At 28.6% G+C, this 16,653-nt stretch overlaps 7 protein-coding genes across 7 annotated transcripts; 4 read left to right on the top strand and 3 right to left on the bottom strand.

Annotated features, from left to right (window-relative positions):
- Positions 1-276: 276 nt before the first annotated feature.
- Positions 277-3,596, top strand: T551_01323 (uncharacterized protein; the record flags this gene model as incomplete). Its single annotated transcript, XM_018373586.1, has 9 exons — positions 277-358; positions 407-1,616; positions 1,662-2,114; positions 2,165-2,367; positions 2,420-2,879; positions 2,925-3,079; positions 3,125-3,193; positions 3,237-3,471; positions 3,515-3,596. The coding sequence occupies 9 exons, from the start codon at positions 277-279 to the stop codon at positions 3,594-3,596; spliced, it is 2,949 nt and encodes a 982-aa protein (XP_018230241.1).
- Positions 3,597-3,851: 255 nt separating this feature from the next.
- T551_01322 (uncharacterized protein) lies at positions 3,852-7,029 on the bottom strand (the record flags this gene model as incomplete). The annotated part of the gene is made up of 9 exons (XM_018373585.1): positions 3,852-3,888; positions 3,937-4,417; positions 4,460-5,598; positions 5,644-5,831; positions 5,876-5,973; positions 6,018-6,372; positions 6,426-6,753; positions 6,801-6,880; positions 6,925-7,029. The coding sequence occupies 9 exons, from the start codon at positions 7,027-7,029 to the stop codon at positions 3,852-3,854; spliced, it is 2,811 nt and encodes a 936-aa protein (XP_018230240.1).
- Positions 7,030-7,350: 321 nt separating this feature from the next.
- T551_01321 (ribosome biogenesis protein TSR3) lies at positions 7,351-9,088 on the bottom strand (the record flags this gene model as incomplete). The annotated part of the gene is made up of 8 exons (XM_018373584.1): positions 7,351-7,405; positions 8,144-8,360; positions 8,406-8,498; positions 8,547-8,609; positions 8,653-8,726; positions 8,771-8,877; positions 8,927-8,979; positions 9,022-9,088. The coding sequence occupies 8 exons, from the start codon at positions 9,086-9,088 to the stop codon at positions 7,351-7,353; spliced, it is 729 nt and encodes a 242-aa protein (XP_018230239.1).
- A 148-nt stretch (positions 9,089-9,236) lies between these two features.
- T551_01320 (uncharacterized protein) lies at positions 9,237-11,340 on the top strand (the record flags this gene model as incomplete). Its single annotated transcript, XM_018373583.1, has 10 exons — positions 9,237-9,279; positions 9,328-9,415; positions 9,468-9,543; positions 9,591-9,828; positions 9,876-9,952; positions 9,976-10,245; positions 10,291-10,475; positions 10,523-10,713; positions 10,759-11,099; positions 11,143-11,340. 10 exons carry the CDS (start codon positions 9,237-9,239, stop codon positions 11,338-11,340), a joined length of 1,707 nt encoding a protein of 568 aa, XP_018230238.1.
- Positions 11,341-11,520: 180 nt separating this feature from the next.
- On the top strand, positions 11,521-14,329 carry T551_01319 (translation initiation factor IF-2; the record flags this gene model as incomplete). The annotated part of the gene is made up of 12 exons (XM_018373582.1): positions 11,521-11,628; positions 11,674-11,882; positions 11,921-12,192; positions 12,237-12,293; positions 12,339-12,426; positions 12,470-12,633; positions 12,679-13,001; positions 13,039-13,163; positions 13,216-13,420; positions 13,464-13,776; positions 13,823-14,128; positions 14,178-14,329. The coding sequence occupies 12 exons, from the start codon at positions 11,521-11,523 to the stop codon at positions 14,327-14,329; spliced, it is 2,322 nt and encodes a 773-aa protein (XP_018230237.1).
- Positions 14,330-14,399: 70 nt separating this feature from the next.
- On the bottom strand, positions 14,400-15,670 carry T551_01318 (uncharacterized protein; the record flags this gene model as incomplete). The annotated part of the gene is made up of 4 exons (XM_018373581.1): positions 14,400-14,706; positions 14,758-15,263; positions 15,315-15,527; positions 15,572-15,670. 4 exons carry the CDS (start codon positions 15,668-15,670, stop codon positions 14,400-14,402), a joined length of 1,125 nt encoding a protein of 374 aa, XP_018230236.1.
- Positions 15,671-15,891: 221 nt separating this feature from the next.
- On the top strand, positions 15,892-16,451 carry T551_01317 (uncharacterized protein; the record flags this gene model as incomplete). Its single annotated transcript, XM_018373580.1, is given in 8 exon segments — positions 15,892-15,908; positions 15,921-16,042; positions 16,053-16,083; positions 16,091-16,113; positions 16,203-16,216; positions 16,230-16,243; positions 16,268-16,342; positions 16,367-16,451. Coding segments are annotated over 8 exon segments (381 nt in total).
- Between the last annotated feature and the right edge of the window lie 202 nt (positions 16,452-16,653).

The following is a 16,653-nucleotide window of genomic DNA, read 5'->3' as shown; positions in this document are numbered from 1 at the left end:
ATACACTTAGAAAAAAGATTAAACACGCATTTATTTCAGAAAATATATCTTAGTAAGCCCAGTTAACTTATTTTTGTGAGAGTAGCTTATTTTAAATAGAAAAAATGCAATAAATATAAAAAAAGAACTAAATCAAATAGTTATTTTTATACAACATGTCTTTTTTTACGAAAGAAGGGAAATTCAAGACTAAAAACGCACCTGAACAATCAGATTTTAGTTCACGTTTCTTTTGTAATGAAGTAGATATTTTTAAATAATTTTGAAAATGATTAAATGAGAAAGTTACTGAGTTATGGTATTTCTGATGGTATACGACTTGCAACATATGATGCAGTTCAGTCGCTTCTTGCAGTGGGTAATGCTGTTTTTTAGTGAATATTTGCTTAAGATTGACATTAATTAGCAACCCTTGATTCGAAAATATATATATTTAAGGATAAAAACATAAAGGTTCAATACAGTTTGCCAAAACGAATACCAATTCTACATTTAGTCCTTCATGGTTGCTATCTTATTGCAATTGATTCCAGGAATAATTTGTATTCGTGGTCTATAGACACGGCATCTATAACACCCTCAGTTATTTATTCTATCCGAGGTTATGTGACATGTGTTGAAACGGATCCGTGTATTGATTGGTTATATATTGGGCTCAAGGATGGGACAGTTGATGTGTGGGACATTGATAGGGAATGTATTTCTCCGTATAAAATTGCTAATTTATATACTGCAAGACATGAGAAATGGCGTGAAATGAATTATAATTACGCTCCTTCTAAATCATATTTGTCACCTGTTATATGTATCAGGATACATCCAAGAGATGTTGGGACACTTTTAATTGGATATCCTGATGGTGCTGTTTTATATTCGATTAAAAAAAATGCACCTGTATTTTTTTTTGAGCTAGAAATTCCTCAAAGAATTTATGAAACGAATTCAGTGGGGAAGGTAGTCGTTTCTAGACCTAAGTTAACAAGTTTTTCATGGGCTCCTCATGGCTATCATCTTGTTACTTCTTATCAAAATGGATGTTTTGCATTTTGGTCAGCAAAATCCGATCAACGCCCTTTGCAAGTGCGTACACTAGATGAAACTGAAGTCGATATACTTCTGGAAGATAGATTGAAGAATGATTCTCATAGTTCTGTTTATGCTCGTAACCCTATTTTTTCAATTTTATGGAGTTGTAATGATGATCTTGAAAATACATCAATTTTTGTAGTTGGAGGAAACATAAACAATGAAGATTCTAAAGAATTAAGTATTTTAGATTTTGGACAGTCCCCTTCGTGTTCATCGTCTGTAAACGTTTTTAGTCAATACTATACTGCACCTAAACAGCATCATGTTTTATCACATTTTTTGTCAAGTAATGTTGTTGATATTTGTGTTTTTTCAAAAATTTCTCAATCTTATTTTGGGAATTATAATACTGAATTAATTATGCTTATTTTAGCCTCTGGTGAAGTAGAATTATTAAAATATCCAGATGGTATTTTTCTTAATTCTTTAAAATCGCTTCCAGCATCACTCGAATGGATGTCACCAAGAATTCGTGATCTATCATTATGTTGTATGTCAAATAATGCCTTTTTGTCTGGAAATGAAAGGTATAATAAAGAATTAAATGAAATTTATTGAAGTTAATTTTTAAGGCAACAAAAGATATTATCTTATAATGAAGTTATTGCTACTGGACATGATAATGGAATAGTGCGCTTATATAACGTTACAAGAGATCATAAGCTTGAGAAAATGCATGAAATATTTTTAGGGAAGGTTCTTAATAATTCATCTGATATGATTAAAGTTACAATTACCAACCTTTCTGAAGCATCAGAGCTTATTGTTGGGTGCGAAAAAGGAGAACTCATAATATATAATTCTTTTTCTTTTGATAAAAAAAAAACATTTGAATCTGATAATTTTTCTCAAGCTTCTAAAGAATTTGCAAAATATACCATTGAGAATTCTAAATCAAACAGTTATATGGATGATAGATCCATTGTTTCATTAAATAACAAAATAGAAGATAATTCTTCTCAAGTTTCAGTTTTTCAAATACATAGGGGTTCAGTAATTTCTGTAAAAACCAGTAATATTGGCCTGTATAACTCTTAAAAATGTAGTTGTAATATTTTTCTAATATATGATATAGTGTAGCATGTGGATATGAATTTGGGACTGTTATTTTAATTAATACGCATAAACAAGCTATTATTTTTCAAATTGAATTAAGTGAAGTAAAAAGTGAAAAAAAGAAATTTTCAAAAAAAACAAAAGACTTTGAAAATGATGAAAATTATGAATTAGAAGTTGCACTGATTTTTGAATTTACTATTGGGAAATTTAAAACAAACGGTATATAACATAATTACACATAATCTTGTATATACTTATTTTATTATCTTAGGCGAACCTGCTATTTTATTTATGATTGGGACATCAACTGGAAGATTAATTTTTTACAGTATATATTTCATGTCTAAAAATGAATTTAATATTAAATATTTGGGGGAATTCTTATTTGAGAATGATTCAATTATTAATATTTTATCGATACACAGAAATACATTAAAACCTTACATTATCTATCCAAATATTTTTAAAGACTTAAAAAGTAATTCTGTTTTAGAAAATTTAATTTTAGTTGTAACCAAAAATTCATTAAAAATGTTTGACTCATGTTTTGTTGAAATATCACGATATCTTTATGGGAAATCTATACAATGCGTTTCGGCTAATAATATTTATCGAGAAGAAATAGATCCTGCTGTTGCTTGTGTATTAAATGACAAAAGGGTTTTACTTATTTCGTTGTCAAATTTGAGTCTTATTACTAGTATTAATTTACCTTCTTCATTTAGCGATAAGTAGAATAATTGTTTTATATTTGTTTATATATATATAACTTTTAGATTAAATAAAAGTATTGTTACACTGGCTGCTAACATATATCTTTGGGTAAATGAAACAGAACTTTCTCTTTTTTATCTACTTGGAAATGGCGTAAGAATTAATGAATTTTCTTCTGGTGTTCTTTATGATGATTTAAAGAAAGTTCCTCAACGACGTAAGTAAAATAAATATATTTTGTCATATTTTTTATTATTATTAGCTACAATCTCAACATGGGAATGGATAATTGGTACAAATTATATTACAATTGCAGAGTTGGATTTATTAAGTAGTTTTATATAATTATTTGATATTTTTTAATACATTTATAGTTGGTGGATCGAATCGTCCATTACCTAAAAAACTCCTTAATTCATTGGCAGAACAAAAGTTGAAAGATAGAACAAAAAAAAAAGCAGCACCTGTAGATGAACAGAATAGTTTTCAAAGTTCTGGTACTCTATTTACTCAGACTACTGAAAATATTCGTGAACGAGGGAAAAAGATCTTTGGAATTGAAGAGAAACTTAACTCCCTTGAAAGTTCATCAATGAGTTTGCTTAAAAGGTTGTTCAAATAATCTACTTAAATTAATTCTTATTTTATTTAGTATACAAGATTATGCTGGTCAGCAAAAAAATGCTATACGCAAGCAAGCTCTTAAAAGTACTATTAAAAGTTTTTTTAGATAATTATCAAATATTGTAATTTTTTATTTTATACAGCTTTTTTAATAATAAATTTTATAATAATTATAAAATACAAACCAATTCTTAGAAAATTTTGGAACAATTGTTAATGACCAAAAACTTATGGATTATATATACATTATTACAGTTTATAATTATTTGTTTTTAATAGTTAAAAGTCAAACGTAATCATAATACTAAACAGAACATAAAAACGTACGATTCTTCAGAACTGGGTATATAGTTATTTAGAGACTTTTAAGACTTCCTTGATGGCGCTTGAATAACTAATATGCTATATTAAAATTAGCACTTATTGAAAATAAGGCAGATTAAAATGCACCTAGCTTTAATTCTAGCAACTAAGTAAGCTTCAGCAGAGTCACCAAGACATCTTCGTAATCCTGATCCTGCTCCTGTAGGATAACCGGATGCTTTTAATATATTAATTAAATCTTTTCGAATAAAAGGGTTTGGGTTTTTGCAGGAGCGCCCAAGTATAATGATTGAACCTCCTCCGTAATACTTGTGTTTAGAAATGTCTTTTTTAGCCAACGACAATGCATATTGTAAAGGTAAATTACTGTTAATGGTTTCAAATGTAACACGAGAAGAAAATTTTTCAAGGATAGGATTCATACAAGTTTGTATAAATCTATCATCAAGAGTATTTTCAGCTGTGTCGTTTTCATCTGGCACTGTGGTAGATTTAAATTTATCATCATATTCCAATGGTGTTTGTGACATTGATACTTGTCGAGGAAGATCGTTACGAAACTGTAATGTAAAATGATTTGAACTAACAGAACCACTTTTTTGAAGTACTGTACCGTTGTTAAGTGACATTTATTTTAGACTTATTTTACCTTCATGTAAAGGAGAAAAATCTTTAGAATTTGTTTTTAGATGAACAGGTTGAAGATTATGTGTAGATGTTTCAGAAGTGTTTATTCGAACTATAGTTGCTGATATTGCTGGGTTAGATATTAATTGTAAAGCAATATTTAAAGCAGTTCTGTCATCCTCTCCTCCAAAAAATGGGAAAAACAAATGATATTTGCCGTTACTTGGATTTGAAATTTCAAATAATGTGCTTGGATGACGTATACTACTAAAATGAGAGCGCAAGCTTGCAAAAGATAATCTTCTATCTAAACCATATGATTGAGAATCAAAATTTTCTTGTACTATATTTCCTGCAAGTCCACGATCTATAAGAACACCAATTCCACAATGTACATTATTAAAAATATTTTCTACATATTCATTATGTCTTGGTGTTGTGTATTTTTGTACAAAGGAACTTGAAATAAGTTTAAGGTTCTTTTCAGATTCATCGGAAATAGATCCATCTGTACTCCATGGTATGATTAAAAGCTCTGCTTTGATATCTTTAGCTTGTTCTATAACACTATTTGAAAACTCTTCTTCTGACGCAAATTTTAAGCACCCAGATACTCGTAATCTATTTAAACAAGCAAAAGTTCGGAAAACGTTCATCAATGGATCAAGTTTATTATCTTCTCCATTATCTGATGCTTTTATAATAGCCGATGTGCGTTGAGTTAATTCAATAAGACGAAACCCGTGAACTAAAAGAGGTTCTTCTATAGGTTTAGCTGGAAACTGAATATCAGAATCATCCATCATGTAATCAATTTTTATTGATGATGTTGGTGCAAGAAGACGAATGAAAGCCATAAGAGGAGGAAGATGTTCTACACGATTGAGAACGACCATTAATCTATCAGTTATTACTGGAGCAAAGGAATTATCCGAAATAAATTCGTTTTTAGGGTCAATTCTAGTTGGCGTATTATCCCAATTTATTTCACCAGCACGCCATCTTTTTACTTTTTCGCGATACCATGCAGGATAAAGAAATAATACAGAAGGCGTTGTTAATGTTGTTGTGATTACAGCATTAACAACAAACATAGTGAAAATTTTTGGATTTAAAATATGCGCTGTAAGGCCAACATTTAAAACAATAAGCTCAATAAGACTAAATATTTAGTTGAAATATTTCATTTTTAAAGAACAAGTATACCCTCTACAGCTCATAAGAACACCGATTGTAAGAGACTCCCGCCATAATAAACCATTTATACGCGCTGATAAGGAGCTTCCTACAATTTTGGTTACAATAACCGTAGAAATAATACAAATTGTCCACGCCCAAGAAATCCGATCATTCAATAAACTAATATCGGTTTTAAGCCCAGATGATGCAAAATACTATCATATGTAAAATAAAACATTTTAACGGTTGTATAATTTACCAAAGGAAGAAAAAGAATAGTAATTAGGTCTTCAACTTTTTCAGTAACTTTTACTGCAAAGTCTCCAATATGAGGTATAATAAGACCAGCAAGAAAACCTAAAATTGATTATAATACGAAAAACGAGTTGGGGAAAAATGACCTCCAAAAATAGGATGAACACCAATAATATCAGTAATAAATGCCGAACTTAAAACTAGGAAAAAAGTAATAGTAATCATAAATTCGGTTGGACCATTTTCTAAACTCTTGGTTTTTTTTGCCAACCAAATAAAAACAGGACGAATAATATAAATAAGTATAAGTGTCCATGCAATTCCGAGAAGAAGAACGTATAAAGAAATAATTCCGCTTCCTGCGTTAACAAGAGCGATAGTAAGTGCAAGAAGAACCCATCCTATCATGTCGTTGCCAACACCTGCTGAAAGCACGACAATGCCCACATTTTCTTGAAGAAGTTTCAACTCAGTAAGAATTCTAGCAAGTACAGGAAATGCCTAAACATTATAAACACAAAACACTTTTGTTTGATTATTAGAAAAAAACAAACCGTAATTGAAAAGGCTGTTCCAATGAAAATGAAAAATACAACAAGATTTGTATCTTTATTGTCATTAAATTCTTTGTTTAATCCATAGGCAACAGCCATCCCTCCTGCAAAAGGTAAAAACAAGCTTCCCAGCCCCACACTTAGTGCAGCCTTGAAATGACGGCGAATTACTCGTACATCGACTTCCATACCGACTACAAAAAGGAAAAAAACAAGCCCAATATTGGAAGCAAGGTTAAGAATAACTAGTGAATCTTCGGGAAAAATATGCTTGTTAAAATACGGAATTTTTCCTAGTGCAGAAGGCCCCAAAAGAATCCCAGCAACACTACTCAATTAGTTTTTTTCTGCACATTCTTCAAAGATAGATATTACATTTCAGCGATTACTCGAGGCTGCTTTAGACGCGACAGTGGAAGATGAAGTAGCCGACAAAACCCGATAATAATCACACACTGGTCCACAGTTATATCTATGTATTTGAACCCAACTTATTCACCTGTATAATAAAAAGTGTAATGGGATTCTCCGGATCATATACAGACGGACTTTTCCCCCCCAAAACCCCCATTTTACCAGAATTAGATGCCTCTGTGCCCCCCATAGACCGTTGCAAGAAAAAACGACCTATTTAAAAATAATATCAGAATTTGCTCATAGAAATATATAAATGTCTGTAATGTTGGTAATAAAACTGATAAAGTATTTTTTACGAGATATATTGTGTGATACATCCTTTTTAAGAATATATGTATCTTTGTTGATATATCAAAAGGATATATACTTAATATACATACAATATATTTATAATGTATGTATTATGTATATATTATGTATTTATTATCTATGCATTATGTATACGTTATATATGTGTTATATAGACACTTTATATGTACTATAAGCAATAGATGCATTGCATATGTGCTCATTCTTTGCATATATCCTGAAAAACTGTTCTTTTTGGCTTTTCCTTAACGGACCTTTGTATTATCTAGAAAAGTTGAACTACTGATGAAATTAAAAAACAAATATGCTTTTTAAGATCGTTTTTGAGATTGTTTTTGCTGGGTCTATGGAGAATTCACTTTGTTGGGGAGCTTTGCGTAGATTGAGTTGAACTCTTTGCAATAAATGCGTGCCTGACGCTGCTTTTGCAGAGTTAAATTTTGACAATTATTATCGTTTGATTTTTCGAAGCCGAATGGTGCATTGGGATATTTAAGTGTAAACAAGTGTTACCCGGGTAACAGAAAAAAAGAGAGAAGTGGAAATTTTATACATAAATATAGATAAAAATGGAGATATTTTACTAGAAATGGTATTAAGAAAAGGCTTTTTAAAGTTAATTTAAGAAAAAGTTTTTTGGAGTAAAAATTTGGAGTAAAAATAGAGTTAAGAGAAAGAATGGAAAAAATACATGAAATAATGGTCCAAGAATGTAGAAAAGTATATTTTGTGAATGCTTGTATGGATTTTATGTTGAACTTTGAATTTTTTGAATACAACCAATATCAGATATATTCCAAGAATAAGGTAGGATATGGTGTTGATTTAAAGATAAATAGCTGATATTAAAACAAAGAGATAAAGAAATGTGGATACTCTTATATCTGGATATAAAGAACCTGTGCTAACATGTATAGTTGAGAGTGGAGCAATAAGTTAAAGGAAATGCTTTTCTGAGATCTGCAAAATTTTCTTTTTCTAGAAGCTTTTACTCCTCATATGAATCTTCATCGGATGGAAGAGCAATGGTACTCTGTTTATTTTGTATATATTCATTTGATAACGATAATAACCATGCATTTTGTGCTGTTTCTATATCAGAACTGTTTGTGCATGCTGCATAGATGTCCAATATCTCTGAATTTATCTGAAAGAATGCTTCTCCCCACGAAAAATTCTCTAAAAGTTTATATGCAAATTCTTGATTACCTGATGTTGGTCAAAATATAACTATTGACCATAAAAAACTAAAACCTGTAATATATAGACATGCTGAAAGCGCTTCAGCACAGTTCAAATTCCATGGTCGACCATAATTAACCGGATTAGCTGCTACAAGATACGGTACTATGATTTGTTATTAAAAGTGTAAATGAGTCTTTAGAAGCAAATCACATGTCCTCCAATAACTTCCTTTGATAGACTCTAACTGAATTTCGTCTATTTTTGCCCATGAGCCTAATTGTCTATCAGCATAGCTTGACTTTTTTTATTTATTAACATTCTATCACTGCTACTCCCATTTTTTTTAATATTGGAGCATCTGCTGGTGACAAAAATAATTTCTGGCCAGGACTCTTATTTTTAGAGGTATAAAAAGCAAAAAATCTGGTGTTTACGCAAGAACAACTCCACACCAATGCTGTCCTATTTTCAGCGTCCGAATCAGCCCTAATCGCTCCATTTTTTTGCCTGAACAACGCTTTGGATCACAGTGTCCATAATCCTACATTCTTTAAGATAAGAACATATTTTAAAGAACTTTTTGCTGTTACCCACATCGCCAATAATATAGGTATTTGTTCATCTTCTGTATGGTTTGTTTTTTCTAAAAATTTGTTAATTTTCAGAAATACTGATAGACATATACTTAAACTTTTTACTTTGTTTTTTTTAGATTTTCTCTGAAAATTGTTATTTGTACTATCTTTTTTCATTATCTTATTTCTTGACGTTTTAAATTTGTCTTCGTACAACGTTTTGATCGTTCTTCCATCTTTATGTCATATATCTAACGACAATAACTTATTTTTAGCCGATTTGTTATTTTTTGCATTATAATACGGGTATATCTTACAGAAAATAATGAATTTTCGTGTAAGATCTTCATCATTACCATTTTATATTGGTTTTTTGTGCAAAAATATCTTTTGAATGATTTTAAAAAGTAAAATAGAACGGTCATGCTCATCAGAACTTGAGGAACCTAATTTGGCGTATAATTTAGAAGTTGTTGATTGGATTAATCAGAAAAAAGGCAATACGTAATGATTAGCTTTTTTTAAGCGGTGAAAATCACTAAATTTTGAGATTTAGAGCTCGTGAAGCAGCAATGATGATTGTACATAAAGTAAATGATCGAGGCAGTTTGGTTCCTATGCTAGCACTTTCAGTAAGATGGTGTTGATTTAGCTAAAGGTGTATATTGAATTTTTGTAGCTATTGGATGTATGTGTTAAAAATTGTGGATACCGATTTCATCTCCAAGTATCAACAAAAGAATTCTTAAATAAGTTGGTACGGCGATTTCCTGAACGTCCTCCATATCGGTTATCACGTATTCAAACACGTATTCTTCAAATAATAGCAGAATGGAACCAAACATTGTGTTTGACGAGTCGGTATAAGGAAGATTTGATGAATATTCGTGATATGCATCGATTATTGTTATTTAAGGGTTAGAAGTGGAAATTCTAGCTGAAGAAAAAGACTTATGCTGAATAGGCTATATGTTTCCAGAAATTCAGCATGATTCTACATCCGTTATGAATACACCTGATGTTAGGTTTGATATTGGAAAAGTAATGTTATTAATATGTGGTAGAATTTTAGATCAGTTGAGGAATTAGAGAAAGAGGATAGAGAGACACAATCAGCAAAGTTACAGGAGCTTGTTCGGAGAGGGACTCCAGCTGACTTAGTGGAAGCCAATAAATTAATGAAAATATTAGCTGGATATGATACAGGCATGAAAAATAATTACAGGGCAAAAATGGCAGAAGATATTGAAAAAATACGAAGGAAGACCCTTTTACTTCAAGAAATGATTAAAACGAGTAATGCAGATGTAGTTTATCAAAGCGATATTTGTAATGTATTTATTGATATGCACTTGAAATTCATATTTTAAGTTTTTTAGGATTTAATTCTTTCTATTAAAGATGCGCAACCTAAAATTCAAAAGATATTAGACCAAGAGAAAGACGATACAACTGCGATATCCAAACTTTTGGAGTTAAATGATATAATCAATACTACAATTTTGCAATATGAAAAAAAATTTGTGAAAAAAGAACTGGATGATACAAAAGATTCAATAACAACGTAATTTTTAGAATATATTTTAACATATTAAATAACCAAAATAATAGTTCTAAAGAATCAATTATAAAAAATGATATTTCATTGATTGACCTGGAAGATAAACCAAACTTTGAGGATTATTCATGTGATGCAGAAGATGAAAAATCTGATTTAAATGATCTTCTTGGACTCTCTTTTTACAAAGGTTCTACTGATGCTATTCATAAAGCAAATGAAGGAACACAATCAGATGCAAAACGTAAATTCATTTATAAATGATTATAAATAGCTAATAAGTGTAAAGCTATACCATTAACGGATAAAAATTTGTCTAGTTTTGAAAATGATAAAGTTGATGTTTTAAAATTACAAACAGATCGACCCTCTAATAATTTTTTTAATGCACAAAATGATATTTATTATACTAATTTATTATCAAATCCTGTGGTTAACCATACACTTAAAACAGATGAACAAAAGAATCTGAGTATTTCGGCTTTGGATAGTCCGGATCTTGTTATTCACTTCTTTATAACACGCAAAAATAACATGTTGGATTCACCTATATTGATTAAGATTGAATTTTCTAATAAATCTTTCACTGATACAATAAGTTCTTTAAATTTTAAAATGGCTGTTCCGAAGGTAAATTATTTTTTTTTCATAGATAATAATTTATTTTATTTAGACAATATTGCTTAAAATGGAGCCGCAAAGTGGATTAGTCATAAATCCAAGCCAAAGAAATGGAATCGTACAACATGCAATAGTATTTGGTGTCAAAAATATGTCCAATGATTTGAAATTAAAATGGAAAGTTTCATATTATCTCGGAGATAATCCAATGGAAAGATCAGGTAATATTGATTATATACCTTCTATTTAAAAAAACGTATCTTGTTTATTTTATTTTGTTTCATACTTATAAATAATAATTTGTTTCTATATGATTATAATATAATTTTAACAGTAAATTGTAAGAATTTTAATTATTTAGCGATAAAAATTAAATTAATATTTATTCTAAAAAAATGATCATTGAACACTGTCAGTAAGGTGTTTTTTAATGTCGAAATATAGTATTAGCCCAAATGCTGCTTGTCAATTTAATTATTTAAGAATTTCGTATCAGAGATTTTATTCAACACAAAATTTAAAAATTTGTTTAAATGAAGTAAAATTAAATTATGTAATTTTGATAATTATTAATAAATATAAGGAATACGCTGATAGTCATAATTCTTTAAAAAAAAAGACTTTATCTTATAAATCTTTTTCAAGATTTGTAAACTTAAGTAATGAAAATAAAAATACCAAAAAAAAACAAGTATTCGAGGAAAATCTTTTAAAAAGAGTTCAAGAAGCTCCTAAAATATTTCTTAGATTTAAGGATGATATTATTTATGTTTCAAATTTTCTTAATTTTAGGTATTTTGAAAAAAGTTAAATTATATTTTTAAACCTAGACATAATATATCAAAAAGGTTTGATTACATACAAAAAGTTAGATATAGCAAAAGTTCTAGGATTGCCAACGATTTTTCAAAACATTTTTTTAAACAGAAAGTATCAAAGTCTAATGATAAGAACATATCTATAAAAAAAAATTTTAATCTTAAAAAATCAAATATAACTAAGCCAAAACTAAATATCCGTATTTTTTCTAAAAAAAAAATTATTCATCTTCCTCAAGCTATAACAGTATCTAATTTGTCACAATTATTGGGATTAAAACTTAGTAAGTTGTTGTTCTTTAAAAAATTTTATAAAAATACTCTTTAGCAAAATTATTAGGAAAAATGAAAGATTTAGGATTCAAAAATTTAAGTTATAACTTTCGTAATATTTTCAAAATTTATTAGATAAATGATTTATTTAATCTAGTTTTAACATATGAAGAGGCCTCTTTAATTGCTATGGAATATAATTATGATCCTATTGTAACTAATAAAGATTCATTTGATTTACATCGGTTGGACTGGTTTTTAATTGTTGATTTTTCTAAATAAAATCAGGCAAGAAAATAAAGAAAGAATAAGTCCATCTCTTCGTGTACCTGTAGTTACTATTATGGGACATGTAGATCATGGAAAAACAACTTTATTGGATTTTCTACAAAAATCATCAATAGCTTTACACGAAGCGGGTGGGATTACTCAACATATTCGTGCCTTTTCTGGTATTAAATGTATTTGATATTAATATATTTTAAATGATAGTGTAGTAACTCTATCTAATGGAGAAAAAATATGTTTTTTAGATACACCAGGACATTCTGCATTTGAGTCAATGCGAAAAAGAGGTGCTTTAATTACTGATATTGTTGTGTTAGTTGTAGCTGCTGATGATGGTGTTATGCCACAAACTATTGAAGCTATAGAGCATGCAAAAAAAGCATGTGTACCAATTATTGTGGCAATAAATAAAATAGATAAAGAAGGTGTTAATATTCAAAATGTAAAATTAGATTTATTAAAGAATGGTGTTGAGCTTGAAGAGTTTGGGGGTGATACACAAGTAGTATTAATATCTGCAATAACAGTTAAGGTTTTGTTTAATTTTTGATAATAATTAACGCTTTTAGGGACAAGGGATTAAGGATTTAGAGCATGCTATTGTTACATTAGCTGAAATTTCTGATATTAGATCTGAAGTAAAAGGAAGTGTTGAAGGTTGGATAATAGAATCTTCTGTTAAAAAAACAAAAGGGTATAATTAGTTGCTATATTCCTTATTTATATGAATTCGTAATTTAATTTAGGCATTTTGCTATTATTCTTATAAAAGAGGGAACTTTAAAGTTAGGTTCTTATATAGTTTCAGGAACAACATGGTGTCGTGTTAGGTCTATGACAGATACTTCAAATCAGCAGGTCAATTTTGCCATACCAGGAACTATAGTGGAAGTTACTGGTTGGAAAAGTACTCCTTTTGTTGGAGATGATGTTTTGGAAGCAAAAAATGAAGTAAAAATATTTAGAAATAGGACGTTTTGTTTATTATTATTAGGAACATGCTAAAAAAGTTGTTAAAAATCGTTTAATTCGTCTAAATGAAGAAAAGCAGATTAATGATATTGAGGTGATTAATAAAAAACGTATGGAAAATCATCAAAAAGAATTAAAAATGACTGAAAATGTTTTGATTGAAAAAAAACTAAAAGAAATCCCATTCATTATTAAGGCTGATGTAAATGGCTCTGCGGAAGCTATAAAAGATGCTTTACTATTAATTAGAAATGACGAAATAAAGACTAAAGTTATTTATGAAGATGTTGGAACTGTTGTTGAATCTGATATTACCCGAGCGGCTGCTGTGCAAGGTATTTTTTTAAAAAAATGTATTTTGCTTAGACTTATAATTAACAGGTTATATTGTATCTTTTAATTTAAAATTAAATAAGAAGATTGCTCAATTTGCACATAGAGAAAAAGTTAAAATTATTTCTCATTCTATAATTTATAAACTTTTGGATTATATTAAGGAAGAATTATCGGAACTTTTGCCTTTGAAAGTAAAATATAATGTTCTAGGTGAAGCTAAAATTATTAAAATTTTCATTATGGGTAAAAAAGCATCTAAGATATCAATAGCAGGTTGTAGTGTTATTAGTGGTGTTATAAATAAAAATGAAAGAATACGTGTATTACGTAATCAAAAAATAATTTGGGATGGTATGTTTTGTTTTTGTTATTTTTTATAGTTTAATGATGTGCAATATAGGAAAATTAGAATCATTACGGCATATTAAAAAAGAAATAATTGAAATAAAAGAAGGTGAAGAATGCGGTATGAATTTTGGAAAATGGGATAAATTCTTAGAAGGAGATTTAGTTGAAGCATATAGAGAGGAATATATAAAACAGAAATTGTAAATAGTTTATGATGATTTAAAAAATATAATATAAAAAGTATAATGAATTTCTTATTACTATTAAACTTATGTTATTTTCTCATATTTTCCCACTGAACACCAGCCCATTCTTCGGCATATCCAATACCTTTATTATTCAAATTAGGAATACAATCGTTACCACATGTTCCTATTAAAATTGTTCCCCAAAGCATATCTCCTAAAGATGAATCTTCTTCTAAAATATTAATAGTGTTTGGCATAATTTGAAGCTCAAAAACATTTTGAGAATCACATAATTGGCATTTTCCTAGTGGATTTGTAGATTTAGACGATTTAATTTTCTTAACAAGAGAGTCAGTAAAAGAATAATATAAAGGTTCTCCTTTTCTATTATATCTAGTTTTTATTTATTATTATAATACAATTAAAAGTATTATACACTGATACCTAACACATTGTTGAGGATTAGAAATAACTTTTTTTGTAAATATATTAAATCCTTTTTCTAATGTTGATTTTTCATATGTTTCTTCGGACCATTCATTTTCACCTTCTTTTACAAACTTTTCTTCTATATCTTTCATATCTAGCTTTTTAGTAAATTCTTTATGATTTGGCTCATTTTCTTCTGCAATATAAAGAAATTTTACGGGATACTGTAGTATTTTACTATCATTTGGCCATTTATCTTCCTCATTTTCTCCTATTTCAACTTCAAATTGGGAGGGATTTTGAGTTAAAAGGAAATTTGTTTGAGAACTTTTTGTATTTGACTGATTTGTTAAATTTAATGATACAGAAAAATGTTCCTCAATTCTTGTAGGTGAATTTATTTGAAACGAATTAGATGCGTGAGAAAGCGGAAGATTTGAGGTTTTAAATAAAGAATCACCAAGATTTGAAAAACAATCAATATGCAGATTATTGTTTTGAGAATGTTTTATTTTAAAATTCTAATAATTAGATTATAAGAATATTATATTTTAAAAATTTTTAATATAAACCTTTGTTTTTTCATATAAAACGCCTCTAATGGCTCGAACCGAGCCCTCTTTATACTGACAATACTTATTGCAGCATGCCCATACGTATATAACTCGATCATAATTTACATGATCAATACAAGCACGTGTTTGTAAAATAAGAGGCATAATTTGGTCGCAGTTTTTACATTTTGAAAATTTTATTGGTGGTTTCGTAAATGGATCAAGGCCAATCTAGAATATATATTAATTGTAAAATAAAGTTTAACCCAACTAACTGGCAGTCCTCCAAGACGTATGGCAAAAGGATCAGTCAATCTATCTTTAGTTTTTGGATGATTAGTAGGTAATCCTAATAATATACGTCTAGATAACATTTTCTGTTAATTTTTTGTCCTTTTGCTGTATCTTAAATATAAGTAATAAAAATAGATGACTTTCCTAAAACTCCTCTTAAAAATAATATATAGTAATAATCTAAAAAGATATTACAAAATACTGTTTTATTTTTGTTTTGCAAAAATTAAAAAGATAGGATCCAATAATATTGTTTAAAGTTGAAGATTAAATATTACAATACTTTCAAGTGTAAAAAAAGATGTATCTTTTTGACAAGTAATGTAACAGATTAATGATAGGTTATGATCAGTATATTTTAAATAAAACCAAAAACTATTCTCTGATTTTAGTATATCCTGATTTGAGAGAATATTTAATAAAAGTATGTCTTCTTTCTGACAATTACAATTGTATTTATAGCTATAGAATGCTTTGATATGTTAAATATAAAGTAATAGATTGTCATCTTCTGTTGTCATTAGTGAGTGCTAAAGTTCAGAAAAAATATATCATAAATGTGCATACAGATGATAAGAAATATAAAAATATGCTTTTTTTTTTGAATAAAAGTATTTTTAAGAAAAGTGATTTGTTTAGATTATTAAAAATATGTTCAAATTTTATAATTAAAAAAGTGTGTTTTTTGTAGAAAATAAAGCAAAAAATATTTTGTTTTCTTTGAAGGAAAAGCTAAAGAATGTTCTGGATGCGTTAAAAAATAATGCTTTTTTTAGTTTCAAAAGTAGAGGTCAGTGTGTAATCATCGTCGGCAAACGTTTATCGCTGTCAAAAGTTATATCGCATATAAAAAGCCTATAAAGCAGATAAAAAACGTATAGGAACACACATACAGAGTATACTTTGTATTTTCTTACTCGTTGGATGTATATTTTTCTTTTTTCTTCAAAAATGAGTATGATCTGAGTATTTAAATAGGTTTTTTTGAGACAGATATTAATTTGCCTAAATTATTTAAGACTTGGTTTTGTTTTTAGGAGGAATGATATTTAACGTATATATA

This window comes from Pneumocystis jirovecii (genome assembly GCF_001477535.1).
Source record: "Pneumocystis jirovecii RU7 chromosome Unknown supercont1.5, whole genome shotgun sequence".
Lineage (NCBI taxonomy): Eukaryota > Fungi > Ascomycota > Pneumocystomycetes > Pneumocystales > Pneumocystaceae > Pneumocystis > Pneumocystis jirovecii.
The sequence above is the reverse complement of the archived record's forward strand: the minus strand, read 5'-3'. Positions and strand labels throughout refer to the sequence as shown.